Here is a 22875-nt window from a genome sequence, read left to right on the forward strand (position 1 = left end):
CTGAGCGCTGTGAGCCCCTGGAGAGCAAGCTGACCTCTAGAGCGTGAATCGAAACCCGGAGATGGTAAGGCCTGGAATGTGCTAGTCCCCCTACATGCAGCTTGTCCATGAAAACAGAAGCACTGTGTTCTCGCAAATAAAGAATAGTGTCTGTAAATTCGAGATTGCAAACTGTTACTAAATGTGGTGATCTAAAATGTCATATTCGTCACCATTGTCAATCATCGCCTCCACTTCAAAGGGAATTAATTAGGGACGGCATCGAATGTGTAAAATGTGTCATTACTGATTGTGAGATGCTCATTTTGTATATATGTAACTGATGTACAATCTTCTGCCCTTGCGTCCCCCGATGTCTGTTAGACACACGTCGCGGGGCGTGGGACCATTTGGCCAACTGGGACTATTTGTTTTTTGCAATAAAACCCTAGATTTTGGGAATACAACCTCGTGTCTGACGTATCAGTTCGTGTGTGGTGATTGTGCCTTGTTTCCACATCCGAGGGTCCCTCAGGGGCCCCTTCAGGCAAACAAGCTTTTTTGCAACATCTGCTCAACCCAATATTGGTTGACTAGTGTACAGGCCCATGTACCGGGGCCAAAGTGCAGATTTGCATCAACACAGTTGGATCACTATATATCCTAAGCCTACAGCTCCCTCTAGTGGAGAAAACAGGCAAAGCTATGCAAATTGGCATTGTCTCTATATATCCTAAGGCAACATCTCCCTCTAGTGGTGACAACAGGCGAAGCTATAACTGCATCAGGCAAACACACAGGGGCAGATACACATCTGGACTATTTAAAGATAGGGTTATATAAGTGCTCAGTAAAATTCTTGTTTACAACAGAGATCAGGGGTACCATTGCATTCGTTTAACGTCTAAGCCCAATGGAATTTTGAAAACTTGGAAAGTTTACTGCTTTCATGGAAATCAGAGCATGTAAATTGCTCATCGAAAATCCTTAGGGGGCTAATTAAATAGGAGCGTACCATTACCCTTGCATAGTTGGAGTAATTTAATCAGGGCTCGACCAAGATATCAAGATTACCTATTATAAGTTAACTCTCTTGACAGAGAAAACACATGGCAGGTAATAGCTGTGGTTTGTGCATTGTAAATGTTGAGGATCTGGTACTTGTTCTGTGTCTGCTGCTAACATTCTTCTGAGCTGCAACTGAGAGAAGCTGGACAAGCACAAATGTGCGCAGCTTAGAGAGAATATGAGTTACTAGATGAAAAAAAGCATGGACTACAAAGTGGTTATTTTTAGAATACAATTATTTTTACTAGTTCAACGTTCTCACATGAGGAATGGAAATCAACTTTTTACTACCAAAGAAAATCCTTTTATTTCCAAAATACAAAAAAATGAGAAAAATACTCCCCCTTTTAAATCTTACCTGGAATACTGCGTCTTCCAAGACTCTACACATCTGCACTTGAGAGGGAGAGAGGCCGAGCACTTAAAAATCAGAGGAACCACATTCTTGCACCCAGGCTACATGGACAGCTGTTGAACCAGCAACTGCCTTCTGGAGGGAGTAAACAGAAGCCCAAATGCCAACTCATTAGGAAGATTTCCCATTCACTTTGCTGTAATAAACGTGACTCATTCTTCAGGGCAGCTACTGCCCAAACTTTTCAATGTAGCTTTCATGCTGAAAGTTGGTGAAGTGTCATCTGAAAGTAATCATGAGCGGCCCTCACATCATCATGAGGGTTTCTTGGACCCTATCTTGCAACTAAACAATGGAGAGCAACTTCAAGTCTATGATATACCTGATGAAATGAAGATAGTTGAGAAAATGAATGGTTAAAAACGTGATTCTTATTGCACCGCTTATCCGGGTGCTAGGATTGGCCCTTGTCTTCAGGAATGAGTCTTGAAAGTTCTGCAACTTATTAGCCCCTCTTTCTCAGGATGCCTGCAGAGTTCTGCCTGCCATGAGCAGCATACACTATAGTTCATTCAGGTCACTTTTCCAGGATGCATACAGAGTTCCAATCTTGTTTATAATCCAACAGTGTCTATTTTTACAGCTGCTTGACTGGTTCGTACTCCTTCGTGTCATATGCAAGATGTATCTATGGGCCTCACTACAAGTTTGGCGGTAACCCTGCCGGTGCTACCAGGGGGTTGTCACCTGACTCGTAAAATTGTACCCGCGCCTGAGTTCCCAGTGCCACCGGGAGATTACAAGTCCGAATTTAGTTATTCTGGGTCAGGCAAGGCATGGAGACTACGATTCACAATGGCGGTGATGGTTGCCAAATTTTGAGATTCCTCGACCGATAGATGAGCTTTGCATTGGGACATTGTTGCTGCAATCGAGGATGGAGAAGGTGCGGGTTAAACAGAGTGAAGAATTAGGTGAGCATGGCGTGATTTGGGGCTAATTTACTGACCTACTAGGATGGATTCCATTGAAGGTTTCAGGCATAGTGCCTTGGAGACCATTATCTCTATCTGTGTGCTCACTCAGACTGGCTGGTGTTCTTATTGTTGTCTGTCCCGAATTTCTCCCCCCGGCCTCCCGATTACCTCCTCCCTCCCTACCGCTTTGACTGTGTTGCACTTTGTGGTTTTTCTTGTCTGTACCTTCTTAGTAGAAAATAGCTTTTGAAATTAATGTTTTACTTTTTTTTAAAAAGGTTATATTTTCTTTCAATACATAGCAATAATAATGACACTGTAAGGGAATCCTCACGAAGCTCACGACAAAAACAATTCCAGAACAGCAGGTGTGCGGCAACATCTAAATCTGGGGGAAAGTAAAATGTAGGCAGGCAGCGGTGGTAAACCAGAGAAGTCCAGAAGGTTCTGAGAAAAATGGAAGGGAAAAGGTAGGTGGATACACCTATTGATTTCTGTAATGAACCTGCTGATGTGTTTAATGGGTTTGGGTATGTTTTACCAAATTATTTTAATCGCGGCAAACAAACCGAAAATGAATTTGCACAGGTCCCAATTTAAACGCACATGCATTTTCTTTTGTTTTGTTTTTTGTCCCCGCCTCCAATTTTAAGGAAGCAGAGGACACCCCCGCACCTCCAAAATTGCAGAATATCAAATATGGAAGCGAGGGACAAACCTGCAACCCCTGTTCTCCATGGTTGTTATTTTGCAATAGATGCAAACAAATTGCCCCGAAGGCCAAATTACCCATGCAAAATTCGACCAAATTGATCATTAGGTCAATTGTTTTAGGTCAAATAGGCTAATACCGTTTAATGAGGATATAGAACTTTATTGATGCCCCTGTTTGTTTCCTTTCTTGAGTAATTTTTTCTGACAGAAAATGGGAAGAATATAAAGTTGATGGAACATCAAATAGCAACAGACATGTTTAGTCAGCCTCAGCCACTTCCTTTAGCCAGAAACAGCAGTCTTCGGAAAGGATGAAGGCTCTTTGCCCCCTTTGCAGCAGGACTCATCATGTACGGCTATTGGTTCCTTACAGCTCTACTCCAGTTCTAGGGCTGTAGGGGTATTTATAATGAGGATTCAGCATCTCTGGATACACAGCAGCCGACAGTCGAGGGTGGTGGATCTCCTCTTTGACGGGGAGCGGTTTTTCAGTTCCAGACCTGAAATAAATGCTCCAGTGCAAGGAACTAAGCTTCTTATAACCGGGTATACAGCCTCCTGTCAGGGGGAAGCTTTCAAGCATAAAAATCCCAGTGTCGTCATCTGTATCTTTTTCCATTCGTTCGCTTTTGGGCTACTTGGCAGTACACAATATTAAGGGAAGGGCTACTGTCCCAGATCTTTCTCTGACTCCTCAACATTACTGTCCACGTGTTGGCCCCTTTCAGATTGATGCATGCACATGTTGTCATATTGAACCGCATCGTCGCTTCTTCAGAACAAATTCTCCATTCCTTACACATAAAGGAGACGATAATGCAAAGAAGTGCTAAACACATTTTACGATTTTAATACAAACTTTCTAAACTTGTTCAACGGTGCTCCCTAGAAAAGACACTTTGAAGTTGGCTGACTTCTCAAACACACTTCCCCAATAATTGTGCCTGTTTTTAATTCTACAAAACATAAAATTGCAACGGCAGCAGCTATCGGTGTAGCCTAATTGCCCTTTCTTTCTTGAATGAGAAGGTTGATGCATTTCAGAGTAAGAAAACATGAAAAATATCAATTTGTAAAACATATGTATGATAAAATATTAGGGGAAGCAGAGCAAACACAGGGTATCCGTGCAGTGGCGGTGAGATGGAGCCATTGCTAAGCTTGGATGCTGAAAATGTGAGCGAAGAGCCAGAAGAATGCTGAGAAAGTTTGGAGGAGGACGGTTACAGCAGCTTTAATAGGTTTAATCGAAATGAAAATGGTTCATTGGTTTATCAATATTTCCATAGTCAACATATACAATTTCAGAAAGGTATTCAGGTTTGTCAAATATCCAAAATGACACCCAAAAACTCTTTTTGTCAATGAAGGTCTTTTATATATTTAAATCTTAAACGTAATACAAAGTTTTTTTTGCAAAATAACGTTACACTACCACACATCACTTGAAAATGTAAAAGGAACACTCACCGATCCAAGTGTACAGCAGAATTCCCCTAGGAAATCATGCTCATACAACTGTGTACTTGACTTGTCCTGATCAAACATAGCAAATTTTAACTTCTGTACTTCTTCAAAGTGATAATGGATGATAAATTTCTTGGCAAATACGGGATTGAGGTTATTCACTGTGGTTTCTGTCCTGTCAATCTGTAAGAGAATAAAATATGTAATGTATTGTACTTATTTTTTGTGGGGTTTTGTTGATTTAGACGTTGCATATTTGAAGTCAAAATACAGTAAGAAAACATTAATACTACAACATTTCTATACATGATGTTTTAGACTTTCGTCTATTCATGTGCATAGCTTCTAGAGAGAAGGATGATTATGACCTTGCCTCTTGGCCTACATGCATCTTTCAACATGGTGTGCTGCAACAGGCTGCGTCACCTGACCACAGAAGGGGACACAAGTAATGGATAGCACACATTCAACCATCCCAGTTCTTTGGCCTTTGGTGCATTCACCGTGTAGCCTGTAGTGCTCACCACTTGGCCATTTTGACTGTCCGCAGAGTTGTCTAGAGTACTAAAAATAGTGATCCCGGCTGACATTGATTGATCTTCTGGTGGCCACCTTGCACCTCTACTTATTAGCATGGGAAACTCAATTGATAAGGCAAGCAGCAGTCTTCTCATCCCTGGGACTTGGCCCCCCGTTATCTGTATGGGGATGCCTTCATTACTTTGAAACAATTGTTTTCCTGTTTCTATGGGACATAGTGTGTTGTGGCAAGGTGTGAGGGGCATGCGACATAGCTTTAGTGCCTCTGGCACAATACATGGTGGCCATGTTATCTGGCAGCATCTGAAACATTGAGTTCTTTGAGGACAGAAGGAAACCACCAGGGCCAGGTGAATGGCATTACGTTATTGGAGATTGATGTGTTACTTCTCTTCATTGGACTAGACACCACTCATTACCAAGCCCAATGCAAGGGCTTCCTAATAATGGATCCATCTATCACCAGAAATATATGGTGCCATTCCAACCAGAAGAACATCTCCTAGCTCATGATGTCTTTCAACAATTACCACAGAAGATCTGTGCTGTCAGACGGTGTGATCATGACCTCAGCCAACAGGTGCTCTAGCATTTCTTGCACTATATAGGAAGCTCTGATTGAAGGGACTTCATTTTGGAGCATGGCTTGCACCACAAAAACAATCATGAAAGCCTGCGGATTGGAGCCACACAAAAGGACTGCTCTTCTTTTAAAAAAAGTCTAGCATTGACTGCATGTGCCATATTCTTCCTCCTGCATAGGACGCATTAGACATCCTCGTATCCAGAATTGATGAACTGAAAGACCTGAGATGATACCAGCGGTAACTTCCCAAAGTGTTGCAATATCCCCAGTTCCTATAGCAACTGGCTTCAGCCATGGATTATTTCATCAACCTTTCCTGGAGAAAATTAGCAAGTGCATGCTACCTATTGCCTGAGATGTTCACCCAGCACTGCCATCACCTCAGGATTTCATACCAAAAGGAATAATAGATTTGAAAATGATCTCCAACAATCAAAGATTGAAGCGGCTCACCAGCCTTGCTGTGGCGAAATCCTTCAGCACAAAAGGGCATTACATTTCATTCTTATATCATACATGTTACATAGTGCTAACAACCCACTGGTTAGCAGAGTGATGAGGCTAAGGAGGCTACAGGTCTCGATCTAGAAGAGCAGCGTGTTCAGTTTACACATCAAGCACAGCAGATTGGAGGTCAGATGGAAGTCAGATGTTTTGCACATCAGGGAGAAGGTCCTTCGATTTGGCTGCTTGTATCTGAAAGGAGACGTTCATGATCTTGCAATCACTCACTAACTTAAAGAGGGGGTCTGTGCCTGTAAATTGTGGCTTCAACATCTCAGCCAATCAACAGCAAAAATTCATCAGCAGATCTGGAAAACTAATGTCGGAATGGAGCCTCTATAGAGATGCCCTGCTTACTGACATTCTAAGGATCCAGGAAGAAGCCAGAATCAATTGGATTTGGTAGTAAAAGACTATCCAAGGCTGACTCGTCATGCATATCTCAGGATAAGGGTTCATACAGCATAAATCCCATGAAACAGTCAAAACCTGCACTGCAATACTGGAAGGGGTCATGCCTGGTTTTGTTTATGCGACACATTTGTCGGTTGTTATCACTGCTAATGGCACTGGCCCTTGCTCTTACATCTCCAGTGCCATGACCTGTGAATCCGAACAGCCACAACCTATTGGCCTTGTCAATGCTTCTTGGTTGTTTTTTCATGCAATCTAGAAAGCTGTAAATAGAGAATAGGCAAACAATGTGGACTCCTCATTAATCTTTATAGGTAAAGCTGAATGTATGTATGTATGTGTGTGTGTGTGTATGTTTGTCTGGCTATACAAATCCACACAGATGAACCCACATCTACCAAATTTTGATTGGATTCTCCTTTGTCTGGGGCAAGATTGTAGTCTATGTTTGGAAGCAAAAATCTTATGTGCAACAAAAAAAATGTGTATGTGTGTCTGTATGTTTGGATGCAAAATATGTACTCCATACACAACCTCATTTACTGATGCTCAACCCGATTCACTACAGTAGGCACTAGAAGGAGGAACAATTTGGAAAAGTGTCTGAAGCAAAATATTCAATATGTTGATTATTCCTTTAAAATGTATTACTACTTTATACAGTCCAAAAGTGTTTATTAAAGGATTTTTAAAAGGAATTTAAAGAAAAAGAATTTAAAATGTGTTATCACGCCACTCCAAATATGGGACAAGGCAAGGTTAGAATTTACTTAAGTTCCTTCACGAGAAGAGAGAACAATAAATCAGTCTTTCTTGGACATTTTCACAAATGTGCTGAAGCCATTAAGTGACTGAAATATGCTGTACAAAAAATGAACATCAGTTGGAAAAGCTCCATCTGATGCAAAGTGAAAATCAATATCAAGAGCTTCCGAAACACAACAACAAACAGCAGCAAAAATTGCCGACCAGAGGATAAGAGCAACTTTTTCCAGGTCAGATGAGATGCCAGACTGAAGCAAGACTTGCCAACAAGAGGACAAGAGCAACATCCTACAGGGCACATGAGACCCCACTCGATCAGGACACAGGCAACGCCAGGTACCCCAGCTAGTTCTAGATAAAAGGTAACTCAAATCTACTCTTCACTTTGAAAAGCAAACGCCTAGGAAAGTAATATCTTTAAATAAATTGAAAAATAATCATATCCGGAACACCAGCGGTCTTCAGGACAAGTTGAAGCTACCTACCTATCACTCATCTGTAAGAGAAATGTACTTATAGTTAATAAATTCCGCTTTGCCAACCAGATCTTTAATGCTGAAACTATCACATGGGACATGTTTAAAATTATGGCGGAATTAAAATCTTCCACATTTTTAGAGACTGATGTTAAACCCCCTACACAGTTATATGAAGAGATTAGCAACTTTTTTAGGCACAACATTAAAGAAGAAATACACATGAAATACCCCATGCATGTCAGTAACATTGCCCTAACTGTGTGATATCAAGTGTCATACCCTACAGTTCCTTTTCTCATAAATTCGCTTCATCTCCTTGCTAATGCTAAACCATCTTGCTAACCCTAAATCCAGCTACAATACTTAAAACATCTATTCAACCTTATTACGCCCTTTCAGAACCTATTCTCAGCTAATCACATTGTATAGGACATATGCCCACCATATGTGCTGAGAAGGCACCATGAAGTAAGACACAGACAACAGATTCACTTTTCTAAAATAAAATGGTTTATTTCTCAAATGTCAGGATGGAGTAAGGCCTTTCTTGCCCTATGCTAAGGTGGGATTTCCCTACCTAAATAAACTAAGGATAGTCTGTGTCCTAAGGTTCAATTAAACAATCCATCTGTGTCCAAAACCTATACTTGCCCTCCCAACTAAAGATATACAATGTTAGAGATGTCAGCAACCAAAAAAACAGTGTTCAAAATCAAGTTCTGAGCTTCTTCCAGCTCCTGGCTTGCGTTTCAGTTTCACCTTGCCCAAGTTCAACACAGTTCAAAAAAGGCCTCAGGATTCCCTTCCCCAAGTTCAGCACAGTACACAAAGTCTTGGGGTTCCCTTCCCATGACCAGATAAGTAAATGCCATTGCCTCCTCGGCTGCCTACCATGCTAAACTCCTCAATGCAGTCAGTCCCTACCTCTCCAATGACACTGCACAAACATAGAGAGGGCCATCATTGGATCTCGGTTGGACTACTGTAAAATTCTCTTCTCAGGGACCTCCACAAAAAACCTTGAGAAACTACAAGTAATTCAAAACAACGACTTACATGCAGCACAGGGCATTTCCAAAAGAGAGCACATCTCTGCTGCCAGAAGAGCCTCCCACTGGCTGCCCATAAAGGAGAGGATCATCTTCAAAGCCCTGACCCTAACCCACAAATGCATTCACCTCGCCGCACCAGCATACCTATCGCAAAGAATCCACCCTGCCTCTTCCTCAAGACCAACAAGGACCCCCTATGCTAACCTGCTTGCCGACCCATGGTAAAAAGAGCTAGAGCAGGTGGCGCCAGCTTCCCCTACTTAGCCGCCCTGCACCGGAATGCCCTCCTCACTGCCCTGCGAGCTGAACCAACACTCACTGCCTTCCGTAAGACCATGAAAAGCACCCTATTCACCTGATCACCTTACCCCCTGACACGACGTCCATCCCCTACCCGGGATACTATGAACTGTGTACGTTTTAATGCATAACATGTATTACATCTCAGCTCTCCAATGCACTAACGTATGCTTATTGTAACCAAGTCTACTGCAACTAACAGCGCCACAATTCCCATGGGCTGTCTGTGCGCTCGCTATATAAATGTAAAAAATAAAATAAAATAAAATTTCCCAAGAAGCTAGCTCTTCTAGCTTCCAATTCACAGTCAATTCAACCTTCTTAGCTTTCAATAACAGTTCCAAATATACTTTTGTAACCTTTCAGACTTTCCAACGTTTCTCATAGCTTGCGCCTTTCTTTCATCACTTTAACGCTGGTTAGGCACAACAGCATCACTACCTTGACTTCCTTTGGTTCTCCCCAAGTAAAGGTTACTACTCTAGGCGCAGTTGTCGGACCACATGGTCCACCCATTACAGGCCACAAACCGATAACTATTGGCACTCTGTTATGTTCACTTGTTCTTCTTTGGACTTCCTTGCCAACACAGGCTGTGCATCTGAACCTGTGACATTAGTCCACTTTCAATTATATTTCCGTCTCTTGACTCTGCCACAACATGACTTTCACACAATTCACTTTGAGGTGTTTATTCCTTGTCACCACCTTGCTTTTACACTATCCATTAGTGCTTATCACTTGCTTTTTCACTTGCTTCACAAGCTCTCATTACTAGCTTTCACTTGGCTCATTCTTTCACATTGTCCATCAATGCTTATGTTCTTTTCACTGTGTTCATAAATACACATCCCTTTATTTTCACTTGTGCAGTATTCTGCATACATTTTGCATACATTTTCTTAGTTCAGTATTCAATAACTCAAAGTACTTTGCAGCTTGTTCAGTAGTCAAGAATCTTCTATTTTGTCTCAAGACCCATTCGTTAAAGGTTTTCTTTCAAGCGACTTCTTCTGCCCAAATCAAGCCCCTGAGTGCCCCGGCATGGTTGTTCCCTCTCTGTCACTCACCGGCCGGTGGCCTCTTCCCTGGGTGCATTCGGTTTCTTCTCTGGCTTTCTCTCGCTCCCCCTTCACTTGTCAGGAGCTTCGGCGAGCAGCATTTGCCTCTTCCAGAACCTGCTGTTGCAGTCTGCGATGTCCTGGAGCCTTCCGTCTCCCACAGCTCCGGCTGTGGACACACAGAGCAGGCCTCTTGACGCTCTCGTGGTCCATTCTGGTCCCAGTGTCTTTCTTGCTCTTCTGCAGTGCTTGCCGTCCTTTTCACTGGCCCCTCTGCAGCCTGCTCCACGTCAGGTTGCTGCGTCCTCATTCTCAGGCAGGTTTCTCCTTTCCTCCTGTCTGTCTCTCCTTTTATGCACCTGTAGACACTCAATTGGCTGCAGGTGAAGGTCCTTTGCATGACCACAATTAGCCTCATCAGTGGGACTTTACTGACCATTGTAGTAGTGCTTCACAGTCCTCTTCCTCGTCTCAGTACCATAGTGGTGTGCACCAATGGGAGTGTGCATTACTCCCAGTTGCCTCTTCCTTGTCCTAGTCTTTAAGGAATATGAATGTGTTACAGTTGGGTGTGTGAAAGAGGGGCAGTCCGATAACCTACAAAGGTAGAGGGAGGGTAGGGTGCATTCTGACAAGGGAAAGGGGGATACCATGCCTCACCTAAAGACATCCTCTCCCCACTCCCCAAGGTCCCTCCATCCAGGTGATCCTGCCTCGCATATCCCTCCCAGCAATAGCCTTTCCCTGGTCACCTCAGAAGAGGACCCAAGGGAAGTAGATGGGAGGGTGCCTACCATTGCTGAAAAATGCAATGGGTCTTCTGCTTCTTAAGAAGAATGGTGCAGACCACAAGGTTCCTGACAACGTCATCCCTATTTCTAGGATCCTTTTTTAGCTAAGCCTTTTTAAGCTTCTGCCACATCGTAACTCATGAGGCACGTTGAGGAAGCAAACGTTTTTAGATGTTAACCAGGCTGGCTTTATTCCAGGTTTCAGCAGTGAATCTCCATGACCATTGACATCCAGAGGCTGGTCACTGATGCCAGATTTCTGGTGATTTTAGATCTCTCAGACACCATCAATCGAATCGCTGAGAACAAGGTTGACATATGGCAATTAGGTATCACAGGCACTGCTTTCACCTGGATATCTGACTTTAACAGGCAGATCTCAGACTGCAGCAGTTGCGCATGTTCCGTCCTCCACTTCTAAAGTATTATGGGATGTGCCCAGGGGGGCACATTTTCCCCCTTCTTTTCAACTGTTATCTTCATCCTCTGTACAGGCTTCTGTGCACCTTTGGCATGTGATTTTACACATATGCATACCACGCCCAGATACTCCTACATCTGAACTGGGTACTGTCATCATCTAACTATCTTTAGGCAGGCTTTGCTTATCGTCCCACAAAAACTCCCTGTGGTCAGCAGTTAACCACACGGAGGCCTTCCATTTCACATAATAGTTCTTAGCCCTCTCCCCTCGATCAGATGTTAAAGTGGACTTTCACATTTCCATAGTAGAAAGCTTACAAAGTTACAGGAGTTTGCTTTAGTGAAATCCACCAATTAAACCTCTTTAGCAAGTGCTGCTAGCTAACACCCTTGTTTCATCATGCTTGGAGACACCCAAATCTTCTTATTCTTAGACTACACAGAATCCCAAATGATCGTGCTGACATTTTGCTGGAAGTAGCCAGAAGAGCTCACATTTCCTCAGTTCTCAGACAGCTCCATTGGCCGCCAGTTGTGAAATGCATTAATTGTAAGGCCTGGTCCTCCATTTTTATAGGAGCGGACCAAGTTTCTTGATAGAGATATTTAAAAAAATATGTTTCCAAGCACAGGCTGTGTTCTGAAAAGTTAACTCTTACTCCTCCAAAAACAAGTGTTGAAAACCTGAGGGGGCAGATTCTTCTGGGCTCACACAGTGACACTACGGAACTCTATGCCCGTTTGCACTTGAGAATGATTGGGGAGCATAACATGTGCAGGAATCACCTTAACCTTCTTTTCCCCAATCTACAGCACATTCCTTTGGCCTATACTCTGCTGAGCATTGAGGATCCTTTGATAACTTTGTTAGCTTGCATAGTGCCTTGGAGCCCCTTGGCGCTTAGGTCTGCATTTAGCAAATAATCTAAACTAAGTCACCAACGATTCCATTATGAAGTGAACAGATTCCATGTTGCAATACAATCATTGTATAAGACACACAAAACCAGAGGGAAGTCATCAAGGAAATACTTGTACAAATTCAACCGGGAAACCATCTAACCCCAGAGTTGTTTTAGTTTCTGCTCTACTACCACTGTTCTCAGCTCATCAACTGGGACCTCCTCATGAGGGGCCATTCATCACCTGTTGGGTATGGCAACTGCAACCTATCAAATAGGGCCATCAGACCCTGACCTGGAGGTGTAACCTCCTCTCCATACAACTTTTTATAAAAAAGAAAGAAACACCTGGTAAATATCTGTGTTTGTAGTTGTTGCACCAGAAACTCCACTCTCAACGGAGAAGATAGTTCTGGCCACCTGCTTGTTCTTCAGTGCACCAGCAATCTCCCCCATTGTGCATCCTTCTCCCAGAAAGTCTGGCGCATGGAGGACACTAACTTTTCTGCTTGATTATCTAATACTGATTCTAGGACCGATTGGCCATTTGTAGCGCCCGTTCCTCCTCTTTCAAGCGAAACCAGGCCAAGATATTTTATGTAGATTAAAGAGAGCTGTGCATACCTTCCAATTCCCTTCAATTGTTCCTCTTGACCTGTACTTGGAAGGATATCTTTTACCGCTCATCTACCAATAAAATAATGATTCCTCTCCCTAGGGTGCAGCATTAGTTCCTATTTTTTGTGCATCAAGATGCCTTCTCCTGCTAGGACCTACACCCGTCCCAATATGCAGTCTCATGGACAGACACGCACAGAGGCGTTGCTAGGGGGGGGCTAAGGGGGTTATAGACCCTGCTCTTTTAGTTGTAGCCCCAGATAGAATCTCAGGAGCTACAACCAAAAGGCTAGCTAGCCTCGAGTCCCGACAGTCCCAACATTAGCGTAGCCCCGGGTCTTTTCCAGACCTAGCAACACCCCTGGACATGCATGGCTTGGCATGATGACTTTGCGAAGCCCTGTTTAAATCGCTCATCTAAAAACAGCTCCTAAGAATTGAGGGAACTCAGTCGAAGCTCTGTTGAGAAGTACATGCCAGTATCAACCTATTGGCACAATTCCATCACAGAACACAAAACGTTACTATCAAAGCTTGTGGTCAATAAGGTCCCGTCCAACTGTATACCAATTAAGCAAAAATTGTTTTTCGCCCTTCAGTTTCGAGACAGAGACTTCCGCTTGGGGGGCGTACACACAAACCCAAGACAAACACTGGGTTTGCTGGCTCCCCTCCCCCAGCGCCGTTCTGCCATTCTCTCTTTTAGCATTCAAGAATTTCACACGGATCTGGAAACCCTCTTCCCATCAGTCTATGCTTTGTCAATGCCACGCTAATTGGCCATCTCGGAGTTATCTTCTGATGGTGGAAGCCCATATATCTCGCAAAGTTCTCAAAATCTGTGCTCATGAACGGTGCTCCATTGTCGGATTTTATGATCCTGGGTATTCCGTATGTGGACAACATGCGGTCCAGTACCGGGATGACGCTGGAGGCTGCCGTGCTGTCCACGATCTGTGCGTCTGGGAATCGGGAGTGTTCATCTATTAGCACTAACACATATGTGCCATTTCTTAGGGGTCCAAAGAAGTCCACCGCCAGTTCTTCCCATACCTTTTTTGGTAGTGGCGACATTTGGAGTGGGTTTGGGTGCGGAGGCGGTGCTACCTGTGCGCACGTCGTGCATTGACCTATGATTTCCTCCACCATCATGTCGAGTTTGGGGAACCACACTTTTTCCCTTAGTAGTCTCTTGGTGGCGACCACTCCTCGGTGGCTTTCGTGTGCTACCTGGATTGTTCTGGTGCGCAGTGACTTTGGGAGGAGTACTTTGCATCCTTTTAGTATTACGTGGTCATCGACGATGGAGAGCTCGTCCCGGACGTGGTCTATTAGTTTGACATCCTCTCGGACCTCTTCCGCTTCGTGCTGCGCCTGTTGACGCATGTGTGCCCTTCTGTCTTCTTGTATGCAGTGGCGTACGATGCGTAGAGCCGGGTCTTGCTCTGAGTGTGCAATGATGTCTGCCCACCCCACTGGTAGCGGCTGTAGGTGATGCACCACATAATTGAGGTATTCGTCAGCGATGGATGGTTGGGGTATGGGGGGGCCAATCGGGTGGCGTGACAGATAGTCCGCAGGATTTTCTTCTTTCCCAGGCCGGTGCTTGATGATGAACTTGTAATCCTGCAGTCGTAGGCCCCATCTGGCTATTCTGGGCGGCATCCTAGACTTGGGGTCCTCATATATTGTGATCAGGGCCTGGTGGTCCGTGACGATGGTGATCTCCTTGCCGTACACAAACAGGTGAAAGTACTCACATGCCCATACCACCGCTAGACTCTCCTTTTCCGCCTGGGAGTAGGCTTGTTCTGTCGGGGTTAGGCTCCTGCTGGCGTATGCAACCACGTATATTTTCGCGGGTTCCAGAGGGTCAATTTGCGTTAATATGGCGCCCAGGCCTACGGGGCTGGCGTCCACTATCACCTCGGTGTGCCTTTTCGCATCATAGTACGCCATGTCCTCTGCCTTGGAAATGGCATCTCGTATCGCCTCAAAGGCCTTTTGACAGTCTGATGACCATGTGTAGGGTTGATCCTTGCACGTTAAGAGGCGCAGCGGGTTACTGATGGTTGCGTAGTCCTTCAGGTATCTGGAGCAGTAGCTGGCCAGCCCCAGGAAGGAGCGAAGCTCCGTTGTGTTCGTTGGGCGTGCGGCTGAGTTGAGTGCCGCCACCTTCTCCGGGTCTGGTCGCATCCCTTTGTCAGAGAATATGTGGCCGAAGAATCTTAGGGAGCCTTTCCCAAATTCGCATCTGGCCTTGTTGAGCGTCAGCCCGGCCTCTTGCAGTGCGGCGCACACTCTGTGGAGAGCAGTGTCGTGCTCTTCTTTGGTCTTTCCAAATAAAAGGACGTCATCCGAGTAATTCAGGCAGTTGGGCACGTGCCTGATGACTATGTATTTCCTCCTGGAAGATTTCTGCTGCTGAGGATATCCCAAAGCTAAGCCTTTTATATTGGAACAGACCCCGGTGTGTGACAAATGTCGTGATGTACCTGGATTCGGGAGCAATCTCAATTTGATGATAGCCTTTGGTGAGGTCCAGTTTCGAGAAGACCTGAGCCCCATGAAGCAGGTGTATCATGTCGGTGATCCTGGGTGCCTGGTGCCTTTCTCTCTCAATTGCCACGTTGGCTCTCCTCATGTCGACACACAGGCGTATCGATCCATCCGGTGACTTCTTGGGGACGGGAACGATGGGGGACACCCATGGAGTGGGCTCTGAGACAGGTTCAATGACGTTGAGCTTGATTAGCTTGTCCAGCTCCTCTTCGACCTGATGTTGTATATTTATTGGAATGCCCCTGTAGTGCTGGGCGACGGGCGGTATCTTTGGGTTTATGTGCAACTGTACCTTTCGGTGTTTTAGTTTTCCTAGGCCCCTGAATAGCTTGGCGAATGTTTGCTCGATGGCGTCCGGTCTAGCGAAATACTTGTGGGCCATAAGCTGGTACAGGATGTGCACCAGGCCCATCTCGACGGTTGTCTTAAAAATGAGGATGCACCCACTGTTGGCTTCCGTCTTCAGGATGTGTAGCGTGATCTTTGCTGCGTGCGATTTATGTACGCACCATGCTGATATGGTTCCTTTGCATGGTAGTGGGGTTGTGGCTCCATACGGGTATATGTCCACTGACGCTTTTCGGATCTTTGAGGGGCTTGTGAGTGAGCTGTACGCCTGTTCACTTATTATGTTAACTGTCGCCCCCGTGTCTATGAGGAATTCCACCGGTGTGTTGTTGACTTGTAACAGGAGCGTCGGACTGTGTTGGGTGGCTGTGGCATTGTTGAGTGCCCACACGTACCCTTTTTTCCGTTGATCATCCTCCGATGACTGGGATTCACTGCCCGATGGGGATCTCATCTCAATGTACCGGACGAACCGTCTTCTTTGCGATCGCCTTGATCCGTCCGATGGCCTTCTGTCGTCTCTGGCGTAGGAGCTCCTTCTAGGTTTTTCTTCTCTCCTGGGTCCCGGCTGGTCTTCTTCTCCTCTGCCTGCTGGTGGGCTATGTCGCGAGCTTCTCCTTCTCTCCTGTTGTCTTGGTCTGCTGGGTCCTTGTCTTGGCGGATTTTTGCAGACGGCTCTGTAGTGATCCATTCCGCCACAGGCGGCGCACTTTTGTCCTACAGCTGGGCAGTCGCCCACGTGCGGATACTCAAACCCGCATCTGTAGCACGTGGCATCTGTTCATTTCCCTCCCGGTGAGGGCGCGGTATGTAGTCTGTTAATGGCCTCAGCAGTCAGCGGCGGGTGTTGAATGGTAACCTTGCCTAGGCTGTCGAGCTGCGACTCAACTGCCGCCTCCATCCTAGCAAGTGCGAGAATTTCCTCGAGGGACCTTTGTTTTTGGAGGAGCTGCTTCCTGAACGGCTGCGAGATGCAGCCGGCTATGACTTGAGATCTTAGCGCCTCGTCATTTGAGTACCTATGGAATTCACAGTACTTTAGCTTGATGCGTAGGCGCATCACAAAGTTGTCAAGGGACTCTCCTTTCTCCTGTCTCGTAGTGTGAAAGACGTGGCGCTCGTAGTCTATGTTTGTATGGGGCGTGAAGTATTCAGATAGCTTCCCATGTAGTTCCGCATAGGTGACCGTGTCTACGTTCATCAGTTCGCCTGCGATGTCTCTGACGGCGGGGCCTACTGTCATGAATAGAGTGTTTTTCAGCATCGCGTTGTCGGTCAAACCGATTGCCCCCGTGTAAAATTTGAAATCCCTGAGCCATATGACCCATCTGGGTCCTAGGTTGGATGTGTCTCTAACATCAAAGGGGCCCGGTAGCGGTAAATTGTGAGCGGCGGTACCTGACGTTGGTGCCTGTTGAGGGCCATCAGCCACGGCTCCAGATCCGTCCGACGAGGAGGCTACGGGGCTCGCTGGGGCTGACATGTCCGCTGCGACGGTGGTGGACTCCAGGCACCTCTGTGCTGCCTTCTGTCGTGCTGTGCGGCAACCCACAGCACGTGTGGTGGTGATCAGCCTCTTCACAGGCTATGGTGTGTCCTTGGCCTCCTCACGGGCTGGTGCATGATTCTTGGTACTGTCCCCTGGATCCTTGGCCCGTTTCAGGGCCTCCCGCCGATCGCGGGTTGATACGCGGGGGGGCGGGGCCAGCAGCAGTGTGCCCGCGGGCCCGCGTTCGCCTCGTCAGGCGCGGCTGCGGCCGCTCCGCTTCGGCCTCTCTCACACGGTGTTTGTGGGGGGGGCCTCCACCCTCCTCGGCTCTCCGTGCCTGCGACCTCTCCAGCGGGTCCCTGCGTCCGTGAGGTGCGCCGACGCGCCACGCCGCTCGACCGTGGACCTCCGTGGCACCCCTGGCTTTTGGAGCGGAGGTGCGCCGATGCGCTGCTTCCGCTCGCCTGCGGGCCTCCGGAGTTGCGAGTGGGTACGATGTACCCCTCGTCGCCAAATGTAGGGTTTTGCGCGGGTCCCCTAACCGCGGTGAACAATATCACACGGGAGCCGGGGTACTGTGCAACCTCTTTAATCTCCCTTCAACAGGAACTGCCCGTCCCAACATCCCGCCCCCTCCTTAGCCCAACGTCACTTCCCTTGTGCCGGGAGGTAAGACCACAACGGCGGTCTGCCCACACAACGATGTGGGCGGGCTGTATAGCCCTCACTAACAACCTGACAGTATGCACGAATATCCATTTCCTTTAGCCCTCCAATCAGTTAACAGTCTGCATGTGCCAAAAATAAATCCATTCATGTCTATAGAATCGATCATGAATTACTGGGGTGTATTTACCAAATGAGTGGGGGGTCAGCCATAGTCTTCCACGTTTGCTAAGGACGGATTATGTATTTTATCATTTCTCATTTTAGTTCTAAAGAGTTTTCCACTCTAATTTCGGATCACATTTCCTTCGCTTCTCCCATAAGGCCTGCATATTTCTTCCCTAAAGGCATCGGCTCTCCTCGGCAAACAAGAGCGCTACAGACATGCATGTCTTGAGAGCGGATTTATTTCAGGGAGGCCCTGAGAGCCGAGAACACTGTGCGGTCTAGAAATAGACGCCAGACATGGTAAATATTGTGAGGTAACTTCAGGTCACACACACACACAGTACTGCACACGCTACATTCAATTACTGGTGCTTTAAGCTGCCTCATTGCTGTCATTCAGCTCAAATGAACACACACAGTTCACTGTTTTCGTTTAGCGTGATACCGGAACCAGCCACAGGTTTACACTTTCTCACATCGTTTTATCATTATCATCTTTAATTAAAATGACGAAAGCTCCCACTTAAGGTGCCAACCAGACGCTGCACAAATTAAAACACGTAAAAAATTGAGAGAAAAATCCTAAAACAAAGTCATGCAGGGAAAAGACAAACAAGAACAAGCATTGGCAATGCCAACAGTTTGGGGATGTACTGCTATAAACTTGCTGGTAGCAGCTGCAAAATGGTGCGAGTACCTAGGCATATAATAGCAATATCTGGCAAATGCCTAAAACGTATACGTCAGCCAAAACTGTTGGCTTTTCCAATCCTTGTGTGTAACAGAACTTCAGTGAAGGACACACATAGTGCTTATAAATTGAGTGACTGAAGACAGACCAGGTTAATACATTTTTATTATATCAGTTGTGCATTTGCAGCTCCAATTAAGTAATTTACTCTCAGAAGACTGCTTTGAAAAAACACTGGCAGGCACTTCGGGCACACAGGTTGACAGTAAGTCTTGAGACCGCTCGCTGAAAAGGATCCCATGAGTATGTGATTTGGGCGGGGAGGGGCAGGGCCTGGGTGGGAATGGCTATGGGGATTAGCATGGCCATGAGCAGTCAATGAGTGGGCAAGTAACCAAAAAACACCTACAAGCTTTGTGTCCCTCCACCTATGCCCTTTCTCCCTAGCTGTACTCCAATGCAATTATTTCGGATTATAGGTGGCACTTTACCTAACAGCCAACACAAAAAGGGGTGTTACAGTGTATACAGAAGAGGAACAAAATGGATGTACATCTTGGGGCATGGAGCCGAGCATCCCAAACTTCTGGAGCACCACTGGAGGGGGCGCAGCCCACACCTGCATCTGCTGACTATGCAGCAAGCAGCAGCTCCCCTGGGGACCTTAGATAAGGGGTAGTTGGCCTGTGCTGCACCACTTGTGCCTGCAGATAGAGTGGCCCGCGTTGCTCTCTACAAAGATTGAAACGACATAATGATAATTGTGACTGGGAGGCAGCCTAGGTCGCAGAGGACCTGGGTGATGCTCCAAGCAGGACTCATTTTGCAGCATTCTAAAGCAGCGGCGGTTTCAGAGTTAGGCACGGAGATGCAGATAAGAATAGATACCTTATCCAAAAGGTATACAAGCAGATCTCTGTAATCAAAACGCCTTTGCAGGAACACACTGACCAATTGTTCTAGGTAGCCAACAACGTAAAGGAAAGAAAGCATTGGACTATGCAGAGATAAGACATAGCCCACAGCAGCCACCTGTGCACACATACAAAGTGTGCGGTCAAATAAGAGTCCAATTTACTTCACTCTAGTGAAAGGGAGGGGCTACACACCCAAGGCACGACCTCACTTAACCTCAGACACACTTCTGAACCTACAACCATTTCCAACACCATCTCTGTGCTCATCCAATTTGTCTTCATCCGCGACGCACGAGCTGCGTCAGCACCATCATGGAAAGAGACAGAGCCGGATGCCCTCAGCATAGTACCTGCGTTTCAGGGCATGAGGTCACAGCAGGGGCAGGCATACACATTCATAGATAATGAGTAAAGAATTGAACCCTGAGGGTCCCGACAAGCCCAGCCACTTGAACATAGGCACACCTGCTCACCTGCCAGGACCGGCCCATCAGGAACAAGGGCACCATAAAAAATGATTAGCCCAATCCCCTTCCACTGCCCAAGGTCAGGCCACCATACTGCAACAATCAATGGCATCAAAGGTCACTGAAAGGTCCAACATGATAAGGATTAAATGCAGCCCCTGTCCCTGGGCCTCGCTAATCTTCATGAAGAGTCGAGGAGGTTCTGTTCCAAGACATTAAAAAAGAGTCCACCTTTTTCAAACAGTTTTACAATTGAGCCCAAAATCTTCCCTATCAAGGGGAGGTTGGTGATGGGACTAGAGTTGGGGAGCATATCCAGATGACGGCATGCCTTCTGGGTTCAATCAGAGCCATTTTCAGAGGCATCAGGATCACCCATGTCAAAAGTGACAGATTAGTGACCTCTACTAGCGCAGGTGCCGTTGTACTCAAGATCTCCTGAAGGAGACTAGATGGGCAGCGCTCCAAGCATCGTGCCAGAGCCTTTATTAGAAAGTACATGGAAATACTTTAAAAAATAAATGAATCAAAGTTCGCAAGGCAGGTATAATGCCACAGTGAAAATGCTAAATTATCTATACCATATATTGTCATGTTTGCGACCCTATGTCATGCATTCATCCCTCCAGCACTCACCTGATATGCAACCAACACCCCAGGGCACCTCCACTCAGGGGGCTCAAGTAGGTCCTCCCCAGCAGTAGAAGGGTGCCCAACTAGCATGTTGCCGCTCCAATCAACCTAGAAGTTGCCCCATGCTAAACAGGCTACAATTTCCATGGCAGCGACTGCCGCATCTACAGTGGCAGTTGCCATGGCGTTGGAACGCACCCCGCTCCCGTGACCCGGAATCCATGGCAACTACATAAATGGATACCAAACACGCTACACAGCACTTCTCAGCTGTGAATTCGCCGGCGTTTAGCGTTTCGTTATCCCGACTTTGCTTACTTCCTGGATCCCGACCATAGCATTTGTTTCACGGACTGCCTATTGTCTACTCCTTCTGTTACGGGGACCTTTCCTGATTGCTTACCTAAACTGCTTCTACCTCGGCTCTCAATTATTGGACTGCCTCCTTCACTTTGTTCGGCAACAGTGCTTCCCATTTGCTTATCCAGTGTTTTTGACCACAGACTTGGTTTTTAGACTTCTCTTGGATTTACCCTCCTGGAACCACGTTGGGTCCTTTCCATCCGGTGAGGACCCCCTCTCACTCAACCTTTGATTACGGTAGCAACCCAATAGGTCTCTGCTGTTACTGCGGGACACCTCTACTGGCCCCTTACTGCTGCTCCTCTGCAAGTTACTGAGGGAACACTCTGCACCTTACTGTGGGGAAAATCAGTGATCCTGTTTCATCTCCTCCCTTCTGCCATTCCCCAGACTTCCAACTGGTAGGTGTCCTCTTGCACGTACATTGTCATTACTGTCTAGAGGTTTGCAGCCAGCAGTTTTTTGTTTAATTTACCTGGTTTCATTGCAGCTACCTGGGGACCCGGTGCTCCTGTTCCTGCCACCTGGTGCCCTAATAACTGTTCAGCGAGTTTCTTCTATCTCTCTGACTGGCGCTTGGGGATGGAGGTATACCTAATCTACGCGGACCTCAAGTTGTGAAACCTTAGTAGTGAATCAGATTGGCTGCCGTCAGTAAATACTTGGCAACACTTGGCTACACTTGCGGTCACCTTCTAATGCAGGGTTGGCCAACCCTGGGCCTTGAGGGCCGGATCCATGTTGGGTTTTCAGAATACCCCTCATTAATATTCATGAGATAAATTTGCATACAACGATTCTAAATGTATGTACATTTTTCCTCATGAATATTAATGAGGGCTATCCTGAAAACCGGTCAGGATTCTGGCTCTCGAGGCTCAGAGTTGGACAACCCTGTTCTAATGAGTGTCATTTTCAATGTTTGGTGTTTTATGTCTTTTGTTGACAATGTCCACATTTATCAGGTATCAGAGGGCTTTACACAAGAAGGTGTGGCAAAAAAAAAAAAATACAATTCGCCAGAAGAATTAAGCGCTGAATCGGCTCTTAACTTGCTGAGCTATTGTGCAAACATACAATGATATTCATGGAATTTACATTACTATTAGAAGGGAAAAGTATAAAGACACAAAAAATGATGTTAATACTGCACTGGTATAACTCAAATCCTGGACCGGTTTTCCACCTGCCAGCTTCTGGTTATCCCGGATTCCCTCTGCGGGCATTATCGGATTCTCCACTTGTCAGAGAAAGGAAAACGCTCCACTGGCTGTCCAAGACACACCCGAAGAAGGAGAAGAAGAAAATATCACCTTCCAAGTGCCTGCCACCACCTCTGTTGGCACCTGTTTTGCTGCACCTTCCCATTCTTCTCATCCTCCATCCACCAGGTAGTGATTCATTCCCTGGTCACATTACGTGTGCACTATGCTAACTGCTAATCTCTGGATCACCCCAAAAACCACACTGGGCACCCGAGGCAATATGAAACCAAGCTAACAATCTCTAGATGGCTGGATTGGCCGAAAACTCCACTGACCCCAGCCCACTCCAAAAATGATAAACCTTTGAAGGT

At 46.2% G+C, this 22875-nt stretch overlaps 1 protein-coding gene across 5 annotated transcripts in view; it reads right to left on the reverse strand.

Moving 5' to 3' along the window:
• CPNE2 (copine 2) overlaps positions 1–22875 on the reverse strand; it is a 947004-nt gene that overhangs the window by 402975 nt on the left and 521154 nt on the right. For all 5 annotated transcript variants that reach the window (XM_069653470.1, XM_069653479.1, XM_069653462.1 and 2 more), the window contains one exon: positions 4564–4743. In XM_069653470.1, the coding sequence (XP_069509571.1) occupies positions 4564–4743 (180 nt within the window). The remainder of the gene's footprint in view (positions 1–4563; positions 4744–22875) is intronic.

Source organism: Ambystoma mexicanum, chromosome 1p, assembly GCF_040938575.1.
Source record: "Ambystoma mexicanum isolate Mex_15411 chromosome 1p, UKY_AmexF1_1, whole genome shotgun sequence".
NCBI lineage: Eukaryota > Metazoa > Chordata > Amphibia > Caudata > Ambystomatidae > Ambystoma > Ambystoma mexicanum.